Here is a 10,142-nt window from a genome sequence, read left to right on the forward strand (position 1 = left end):
TTAAGCAAATTCAACGTCGATGTGATGCTGATAGAAATCTGGATCAATTTGTGATCAACTCTGTTTGTTTTGCTTCCTAATTAAGTGAACAAACGCAAACAAATTTTCGGGAATGGTTAAAACAATTCAAGTTTTTGTATTGAATTTTGGGTTTAAAATTTATATTTATGGTGCTCCACCGGCTCTGTTGCAATTGCCCAAAAATATAACTTTAAATGAAGCTCAACATTTCGGGTTGAAGTAACGCGCAATAATGCTGCTAATTTTATTTTCACTAAAAGACTTAAAGTTAGCTGCTTTCGCCGATACAACAGGGTTGCATCAATATCGTAAATTCTTAGATATAATCTATTACCTTAGGCGAATTCATATAAGGTGTTTTTAGGGTTGCAACATGTATGTTTGATCGCATTACAGTAATGTATATCAAGACGCGCCGTCTTCAACAGCAAAACGCGTCCAAGACCGGCTACTTGCAAATTATTTTATATGAATAAAACGTTGATAAATAAAATTTCTGAAGGAATACAATAAAATTATTTTGGCATGTTATTAAACATTTTTATGTAAATAAAAACTCTAGTATCAAACCCTTCAGTCTTATTTCGTTTTAATTTGAGTAAATTTTTTTAAGTCTAGAATTATATATGTAAATATTCATTAAATATAGGATCCACCAAAAGACAGATCTCAGTATGTAATCACAGATCAGTTGCTATAATATGATATGGCGTGGATTAAAACACCACGTAAAAGGACGTTCAAGTTACAGGCGCATCACAAAACTAAAACATGAATTCACAAAATGAAATTTCATTACTTACTATACTATAATAAATATATGTGGTATATCCTACATGCAGTAAGTACCGTATACCTCTTTATCAACTAAATTTGTAAACATTGAATTCATTTGAAAATCAACAGAACTTCAAATAACTCGCTTATTATAAACAAATAAATTCAAATATGTAAAACTTCTTCTTCGAANAGTAACCGGCCCTTAACATAGGCGAGGGCAAAGAAAGACGTGTTAACCTCTTTGACGGCGAAGAAAAACGAAGAAGACTTATTTTTGCGTTCAACTATGTTTGCGAGTATACGAATTCCCAAGAGTTTTTTCTGGAATGATGTTGAATCCATGTTTACGGGCCTTTTTCACAAATTTTTTTCATGCATCCTTTATCGCCGTCAAAACACTCGAGCGTCTTTATTCGTGTCAAGTGACTATATTATTATTACCTCGGAGATACCCGCGTTGCGACCTAAGAAATATTGTGCTAAATCCTAATTGTAATCGCTCCACCCTTAGGGCCGGTTGCTCAAAGCCTGATTGACACTAATTACCGATTAACATCGTTATCGACGTTTTCGGCTCCATGCAAATAACATGGTGTCGGTAACGTCGATAACGATGTTTAACCGGGGATTAGTGTCAACCAGGCTTTGAGCAACCGGCCCTTAGACAATGTTCAAACAGGGACCTAATTGGCAGTTAAGAACCTTTTCGGCAATTTATACAAAGTTTCAATTTATTACTTGCCAATTAATACATAATTGGCAATTAATTTGTGTCAAATTCTCTATGCAACCCTGTGAAGTATGTTTAATGAGAAGAGCAAAGGGTATGTTTGATGAGAAAACGAAATGTCATTGAAACGAATTGTCAAAAAATCTAATGACATATGGCATATGACATTAAAATATTATTATTAAAAAAGTAAACAAGCAATGGCCGCCAAAATTGATGGTGAGTAAATTTTAACAAATTTTTCATAAAAAGATATTCTAAATAATGCACTTTTGTTTAGTTTAATTCATTATAGAACCAAAACTCAAGAGGGAGAGGATGGGATGGAGTGAGGGGGCGGAATTGGCAAGACTGGGAAGAACGAGTGGGGGAGCTCCGTGGGATGCGTAAGAATGCGCACGTCCAAGCAGAGATGGCAGCAGATCTCGCAGAGCTTGGGTATACCCACAGTGCGAGAGATGTGCAAGTAAAATTGCAAAATTTTTCGCAGCGCTACAGGTATGTTTATACAAGAATAAAATGCGGGTAAAGTTTAGTTATTTGCCCAATGATTTCGGGCTATTGTGTCCAAATAGGTGACCCTATCCAAAAACTTTTTACACACACTTGTAGTCAAGGGTCTATGCTTTATTTGAAACCTAATTTTGTAATTTTCGGTGCCCAATTTATTAATAAATTCGAAGGCCGCCAACACGGTAAAGTGTTTGCACAAAAAACTGTTTACCGAATTTAGACCGTTTTCTAGTGGTTCCCCAGGAGTCTATGCAAGGCTTCGAGTAGTCAAGTATGACTTTTTACAAAGTTTGAACTGTGCTCTTTCTACTGGTTTGGATATCAAGAGTCACGCCCCCTCTCCCTCCGCCGACTAACCCAAAAACAGTGTGCAAATAACTAAACATTCCCCTAAAATGCTATATGTAGAATCTTAATATTTCAATTAAACTTGTAGAAAGGAAAAGGCAGATATTGGTCCTTCAGGTGGGTCGCCTTCTACATGGGTGCACTATGAGAGGGTGCACCAAATAATTGAAGGGTTCAAGGCAAATGTCCACACGGAGCTCACGCTTGAAAGCATTGATGGTACGTATGTTCTCGTTTATTTGGAATCACTTGCATATACATACGAGTACATATCGTCTCCTGTATGCCAGAAACGTGAATATGCAAAAATGAAAATTTTGGGAAATCAAGGTCATGTAATTAACATTGTGAAATATGCGCTATCCGTGTATGCATGGTATTCTTGGCTTTTGGATAACGTAGAACATCCAAAGATTAATCCAGTCAACTCAATAACTCAACAATTGGTAAATTTGCACATTTATGCTTCTGGCCCATTCAATTTTGGTCTGATAATGTGGAAGTTTTAAGCGACTAAAAATTACCGCTGATTTTTTAGAATTTTTTTGTTGCATTTGCTTCCATATAACGAATAAACACAATACGGCTGTTCAGGATGTTGTGAAAATGGTCTTGGATTTGCAATTGGAATTGCATTTGCAATTTTTTTGCTTGCTGCCATGGCGACCGCGTGCATTTTATTGTTGTGTATTTACAAATGTAACGACTATGCAAGTCCAAGAGCATATGCACAAAATCCTGAAGAGCCCTAATTTATTTTTATAGGGAAGAAACCCGCAACACCTTCAGCGGAAAAAAATCTAAAAAATCAGCGGTAATTTTTAGCTACTTAAAACTTGCACTTTATTGTTCTTAAATTTAATAGAACACAAAACACAAAAAAAACTTAAAAAAAATTCCTAAGAACGTGATTACAATTTTTATTGCCCGCAGCTTTATAGGGCACTCTCGTAAAATTTCCAATTCATTAACCTTTTTAACACGTTTCTTTATCGTATCGTTACCTTAATTTACAAAGGCTTTTCCAAACTGGGTTTTTCACTCATTTTGGTAGGATATATTAAAATACACCTTCAATAAAAATTTTCAAGTGTTAGCATTAAAAACCAGGGACGTGAACCGGATAAAAAATTTGGTCGTTTCGGTTCAGTGGTTCGAACCGTTTTTGCACTTTTGGATTGGTTCATCAAAGCGGTTTGTTTGGTCTTTGAACCGGGGTTTCGGTTCGGTTCAACGGTTCGAAAAAAAAAATAACGCGCAAGTTTGAAGGGCCATTCACATACAACTTTCCTCGCTTTGCTTGACAGTTCAAACTTTGACAACAAAGCGCGAAACGCAGAAGGTATGCTACAATAAACGCTTTGACAGCTTTTGCGTTCTCCTTTTCCTCCATATTTTTTATCTGTAAAATAGATAGCAATATAATAATATGCATTAATAATAGCAATAAAAATTCCTATTTACCCTATTTTTGTCATTAAATGCAAATGCAAGCGCACAAGAAAAGATAAATGTAGAAAGCTGATTGCCAAAGCGGGCAAAAGTTGAGAGTTGCCCAAGATTTTGCTTCGTTTTGCTTTGCTTTGCTTCAAATGTTTTATATGTGAGCATTCTCATGCATATGCCTATATCGATCTTATATGTCAAAGCAAAGAACTATCAAGCAAAGCGAAGAAAGTTGTATGCATGAACCAAAAATACAAGATCACGTAAGAACGCGACGTTGTATTTGTAACTGGTTTTAAGAAAAAAGTTTGCGAAAGCGGGTTCGTCAGCTGAGCGTTTGTTTACATCACAAGCACCACTATTTTACACTTTTATTTAAGTAAAGAAGAATTAATTCAACATGACAACACATTTCCAAGCATTTTATTGCATCATTTTACCTAAATTGTGCGCTTAAAGTGGCTGACAATAATTTTGGCTAACTTTGGTTTTCGTTGTTTTCTTTGCTTTGTTTATTTTCGCTTGTTTTCAAGTGAAACAAGATGGCGTAGAACCCGCTAAAAAAATCGACTTTTTTCACTCTCTTGTTCTTACGTGATCTTGTGTCTTTCGTTCATGAGTTGTATGTGAATCAGCCTTAAGTGTCAGGTGCAACAACGCGCAAGGTTAAAGGTCAAGTGTCTGTCAAATGAGATGGGTTGCCTTTACATTTGAGATTGTCACATGGTAAACAAACATGGTAGGTATTACCATGCTTAACAAAAAGAAAAAAGTGGACACATTTATCTATTGAAAATTGGTTGAAACGAACCTTTAAACCTTTATAGAAAGTGGTTCGGTTTTCGGTTCGGATCAAACATTTGTGGAAAATTTCGGTTCAGTTAATTAATAGAAAAAAGCGGTCATCGGTTCAAAACCGGTTCGGTTCAAAACCGGNAGAAAAAAGTGGACACATTTATCTATTGAAAATTGGTTGAAACGAACCTTTAAACCTTTATAGAAAGTGGTTCGGTTTTCGGTTCGGATCAAACATTTGTGGAAAATTTCGGTTCAGTTAATTAATAGAAAAAAGCGGTCATCGGTTCAAAACCGGTTCGGTTCAAAACCGGTTCGGTTCAAACTCGGTTCACGTCCCTGTTAAAAACAACAGAGCTACATGCTACTTTTTAAAAGGTCCTACCTATTTTTGGTATACTTTTTATAAGGTTTTTTGCTCCTCTAAAATAAAAAGTTCGTTAGTTTTGGCCTTTGTGAATTAAGGTAACGATATACAGTAAGCAAACATCTGTTCATTTACAATTAAAAAACGTTTCATTGTATTAAATTTTTAATGTCCACAAAAATGTTTCTTTCAAACAGAGGCATCAAAAGCATCGTCATCCACTGCACCTCTACCGTCCCCAGGAACACCGTTGCCATCACCCTCGTCGCCACTGCCCTCACCGGTACCTTCAACGTCAGCGTCGGCTGGAAAAACCAAAAAATATAATTTCCAAGAAAAATTATTGGAAAAATTTGACAATTTATCGTCGGACATTGCCGAGCATTTAAAGAGAAGCGAAGAAAATGAAAAGGAGTTAATAGAGATAGAAAACAAGAGCAGCGCTGTCTTCGACTATGCCGAAGGCTTCATAGCTTACTGCTTTTGAATACATCTGCATACATCGATAGAGGAGTTATATACCTATATAAAAAATCGCATCTGAACAATCAGAGGTATAGAAGATATACCTTATATTAGCACCAATCTAAGTGATTTTCACTGCTATGTGATCGGTATGTAAACCGGTAACATAATTTATTGGGTTTAGTTTCCTACACAAAGAAGATATATCGCAAAAACTGGTATCTGAACAATCAGTTGTATGGGAGCTATATGTTATAGTGGTCCGATTCTTCCGGTTCCGACAAATGATTAACACATTATAAAAATACACCCACCTACCAAATTTTATACGGATATCTCGAAAACTGAGAGACTAGATTGCATACAAACAGACGGACAGACGGACATGGCTAAATCGACTCAGCTCGACGTTCTGATCATATAAGTATACATTTTAATGGGTCTATCTCTTTTTATTCTGGTACTTACAAACATCGGACCAAAGTTATAATACCATTTCATGCTCATGAAAGTTATAAAAAGAAAGCAGAGGTACAGGAAAGAACTGCGAAAGACAACGAGGAAATAAAACGAGCTCTGATATCTTTTTTAAATAAAAATTAATCATGTATTTAAATAATAACACCACACTGCGTTGCAAGTTTTGACAATTTAGTTTTATATTATTTAATTTCAATTATTTTCCTATAAAATCATAGTTCATTCTATAACAAACACGATACAAATTCACACTTTCAACTTTGTGAAAAAATTATAAAAATTTAACAAATTTTCATAAATATTTTTTTTTAAGAGTTTTCGGAAAAAATTTGCGCATACAGTTTTATAGCCCATTCAATTCCAGTACAAAAAAGTTCAAGTTTGCAGTAGCTACAAAATATCGTTGATTTTTGGCAATCTTTTTATTAAAGGTGTCACTCATCTTCTTCCATACAAATTATTTTCGAAAAATTTTTTATATGGAAGAAAATGAACACCGTCAACAGAAAAAATGGTCAAAAATCAACGATATTTTGTAGCTACTTCAAACTTGCACTTTTTTGTACTGGAATTGAATGGGCTATAAAACTGCATGCGCAAATTTTTTCCGAAAACTCTTTAAAAAAGAATATTTAATATAAAAAGTTTATGAAAATTTGCAAAATTTTTATAATTTTTTCACAAAGTTGAAAGTGTGAATTTGTATCGTGTTTGTTATAGAATGAACTATGATTTTATAGGAAAATAATTGAAAGTAAATAATANAAGAAAATGAACACCGTCAACAGAAAAAATGGTCAAAAATCAACGATATTTTGTAGCTACTTCAAACTTGCACTTTTTTGTACTGGAATTGAATGGGCTATAAAACTGCATGCGCAAATTTTTTCCGAAAACTCTTTAAAAAAGAATATTTAATATAAAAAGTTTATGAAAATTTGCAAAATTTTTATAATTTTTTCACAAAGTTGAAAGTGTGAATTTGTATCGTGTTTGTTATAGAATGAACTATGATTTTATAGGAAAATAATTGAAAGTAAATAATATAAAACTAAGTAGTCAAAACTTGTTAATATGTGGCGGTCTTATAATTATGCAACGCAGTGTAGTCTACAAAAAATCCGACCTGTGGAATTTGACCATCACTGCTAAACTAAAATTTCCCGACGAATCTGAATATGAAGTGAAAAGCAAGTAGTGTTTGCGATAATGAATTTTTTTAGTTCTTAAGATGTGCCAAAAGTGCAGTCAAAGTAATTTATTTTAATTTAAAAAATTATTCATACTTCTCTTTAACAAGTGGGATATGCACAGGAAATGCAAAACTTTCAAGTTTTGCGTTGTTTTCATTTTTTTTTTTCAGATAGATGTAGCAACTTCCGCGGCTACCACGAGGTAATTGAAAGGCAGATGTTGATGATGCCACACCATTTCTACTTCAAAGGAAATGGCTTTTCTTCATCATTGGATTTGCACTTCGAGATTCAACTGACGGAGAGATCTTTCCGAAACTTTCGGCGAGGATTATGATCTGTGAAGGTTATGTAGGATGCTAAAGTAGTGACGTCAATCATATTATAAAAAATTTCAAGGGACAGTGCAATGTTCGACGGTTCACTCTTCAAGCATTCTATACATTACATCGACTCCGCCTTTGATTTTATTGTAATAAGTTATAATAAGTGGTTTGTCTGTTTGAGAGTCATCAGCCTCTTCCGTCATGTGCATGGTTCAAGCAAGTAGGACTTCTTTTTTCTTCTTTGGCACATGTGAACGTATTGTAGCATCTCTACTGTAGCTGAAATTTTTTTAATTTATAGGCCTGTTTTTGACGGGAAGCTGGGCACAAACCTTTTATTTTATTTTTTCACCATGTTAGCTAATGCCATTCCCTATGAGCTCTTTCGGCTAGCTGCAAGGAGATGAAGAAATCGTCAGTTGGGTCATTTCTATCAAAGCCTTTATATAAAGCAACTAGGTCCAAAACTATTTGTTCTCCAACGTTCACTTGTCTGCATCCAACTGATGGCATTCCGGTATAAAGCTGTTTTAAAGGAACGTATTGGGTAAATTTAGTGTGCCCCGAAATGGAAACAACTGTTCGTTGACAGTCAGGTATTCATACGGCTTATATGCTTTCTCTAAACAACTGTGCAGCATTGTCCGGACGTCGCGTATTAGTGCTGCTTTATCTTTTTTTTGCCTACGTCCAGCTAATGTATTTTTTTTTTTTTTGTCAAATGTGATAAAACAGAACAGCATCTTAAAACGATTGTAAGACATGGCAGGGAGTGAATCAACAAGCCACATATATTCCAGATTCTCTTTGTTACTTCTGTCATCTTCCCAAAGATGCATGCAATTCAATTAGTGTTTTAATTTTTAAATTAAAACAAATTATGGAGGTTACAAAAAAATATATATAAACATGTTCAAAATAACATGTATTTTTTAAATATCACCAGTTGTTTATATAAAAATTTAATCCTTGGCAAAAATTCGAATAAAAACTGTATGAAGGTACAATTGTACCTCTGCGCCCGTTTAGCGTTGTAAGAATATGCGCCCGGACGAGGGTTAAAAAAATGTACATATAGCTCTTAAACCCCTAATCCGGTTGGAAAATGTTGATGACATTAAGAACTAAAAAAAATTCTTTATCGCAAACACTACTTGCTTTTCACTTCATATTCAGATTCGTCGGAAAATTTTACTTTAGTAGTGATGTTCAAATGCCACAGGTTCGAAGATTTATTTACGTCTGTAAACAAAAAAAACAATTATAAATTAATTTCCCAATGCTTTTACTTACCAAAATAAGAACACAGCGATTGTCTTATGGTTTCAGCTGAGGTTTCGTTATCGCCAAGTACAACATTTCGCGAAGGGTTTTCCCGATTTCGGTCAAACTCTTGCAAATTTTCCAACCGAATTTGATTGATATGATCATTTTCTTCGTTTAAAAAATTGTGTAAAATACAGCTAGCTCAAACAATGATCGGCGCGTTCCCTATTCGGTTATCTAAACCTTTTCCAATGCGACGAAAACGGGCTTTTAAATGACCGAAAGCGTTCTCTACCACTCTTCTGCATTTTGATTATTTGTAGTTGAACAATTTTTGTCTCTCCGTCAAGGCCGTAGAAAAGGCATATGGTTTCATTAAAGTGGTGGAAAATCTAAATGAAGAATCTCCTAAGATACATTTGTACACCACATATGCTCTTCTTATTGGCCGCCTATACTTCGTCTTCAGTTATCACGTTCTTAAGTAGGGATGAATTATATATTTGGGAGTCATTGCAACGTCCCGGAGCACCAATATTTATATATAAAAAACGGGATCTGTGCATATAATATGTTGTTATTAAAAAAAGAAATAAACGGTAACAAATATATGTATTTTGTACCTGTAATCCACAAGCGCAAGAAGTACAATAGAATACCATCCCTTATAATTGTGGTAGTCGGTTGCATCAGTCGAATTTGGTTTTATTTCGATGTGACATCCATCTGAAAATACAAACATGAATTTGTAAATTAATGTCTACATTATTTTAATAGTAACAGGGGAAATCTTCCATTTGCCTACCAATTGCTCCCAGACATTGTGGAAACCCAAGGCGATGAAAACCATTCACGCATTCAGTGACTACATCTTGCGTCGGTGGTAATTTCTTTATATACTGTGTGGACATCGCTTGCCATACTTCTTCGCAGAATTCCATCAGTATTGCACACACAGTTGATTTTCCAACCCCAAACAGTTCAGAAACTACTCTGTATTCTCCAGCTGAACCAAAGGAAAACAAAGCGATAACAAAGCGAAAGAGTAACTTCAAAATTGGAAACTCAGCTTCACTTACTAATGTAAGCTTAAATTAGTGGTGGCATTACCATAAACAAATAAATCAGCTGTTCCAAAAAACCTTATGGCCACCCCTGTATCCGATTAATGGTGCCACACCATCACGCCATAGCCATAACCCAAGGCGCATCAATTACAGGTGATAGCCACGATTGAGAGAATACAAAGGTTGCGCCGATCTCGGTACCGCTATTTTTCTCTTAACGAATTTGACAGAATCGTTGTTTGCATGACGTCACACTGGTGCAACTTGTTTACGTTTTCCTTTGCATAATTTTTTCTTCTTCTTCCATTCTTGCTCACGTTTTGGCATTTCTCTCTCGCAATTGCA

At 35.0% G+C, this 10,142-nt stretch overlaps 2 protein-coding genes across 5 annotated transcripts; one reads left to right on the plus strand and one right to left on the minus strand.

Annotated features, from left to right (window-relative positions):
• The first annotated feature begins 997 nt into the window (after positions 1 to 997).
• Positions 998 to 5,507, plus strand: LOC108370510 (uncharacterized). 2 transcript variants are annotated; one of them, XM_017625836.1, is made up of 5 exons: positions 998 to 1,293; positions 1,444 to 1,750; positions 1,812 to 2,029; positions 2,481 to 2,611; positions 5,198 to 5,507. In XM_017625836.1, the coding sequence occupies exons 3-5, from the start codon at positions 1,914 to 1,916 to the stop codon at positions 5,485 to 5,487; spliced, it is 537 nt and encodes a 178-aa protein (XP_017481325.1). In that variant the 5' UTR covers positions 998 to 1,293; positions 1,444 to 1,750; positions 1,812 to 1,913; the 3' UTR covers positions 5,488 to 5,507. The 2 variants fall into 2 exon arrangements, with proteins under 2 accessions (XP_017481325.1, XP_017481326.1); XM_017625837.1 differs by having other exon boundaries at positions 998 to 1,097; positions 1,466 to 1,750.
• LOC108370511 (uncharacterized) lies at positions 5,182 to 9,929 on the minus strand. Of its 3 annotated transcripts, none has more exons than XM_017625838.1 (5): positions 9,841 to 9,929; positions 9,536 to 9,736; positions 9,354 to 9,456; positions 8,758 to 9,288; positions 5,182 to 5,305 (listed from the first exon to the last, which is right to left on the minus strand). In XM_017625838.1, exons 2-4 carry the CDS (start codon positions 9,669 to 9,671, stop codon positions 9,183 to 9,185), a joined length of 345 nt encoding a protein of 114 aa, XP_017481327.1. In that variant the 5' UTR covers positions 9,672 to 9,736; positions 9,841 to 9,929; the 3' UTR covers positions 5,182 to 5,305; positions 8,758 to 9,182. The 3 variants fall into 3 exon arrangements, with proteins under 3 accessions (XP_017481327.1, XP_017481328.1, XP_017481329.1); XM_017625839.1 differs by having other exon boundaries at positions 9,810 to 9,919; XM_017625840.1 differs by lacking the exons at positions 5,182 to 5,305; positions 9,841 to 9,929 and adding an exon at positions 8,413 to 8,706 and having other exon boundaries at positions 9,536 to 9,828.
• Between the last annotated feature and the right edge of the window lie 213 nt (positions 9,930 to 10,142).

This window comes from Rhagoletis zephyria, unplaced genomic scaffold (assembly GCF_001687245.7).
Source record: "Rhagoletis zephyria isolate East Lansing unplaced genomic scaffold, Rhagoletis_zephyria_1.1 Rzeph_scaffold_04285, whole genome shotgun sequence".
NCBI classification, from domain to species: domain Eukaryota; kingdom Metazoa; phylum Arthropoda; class Insecta; order Diptera; family Tephritidae; genus Rhagoletis; species Rhagoletis zephyria.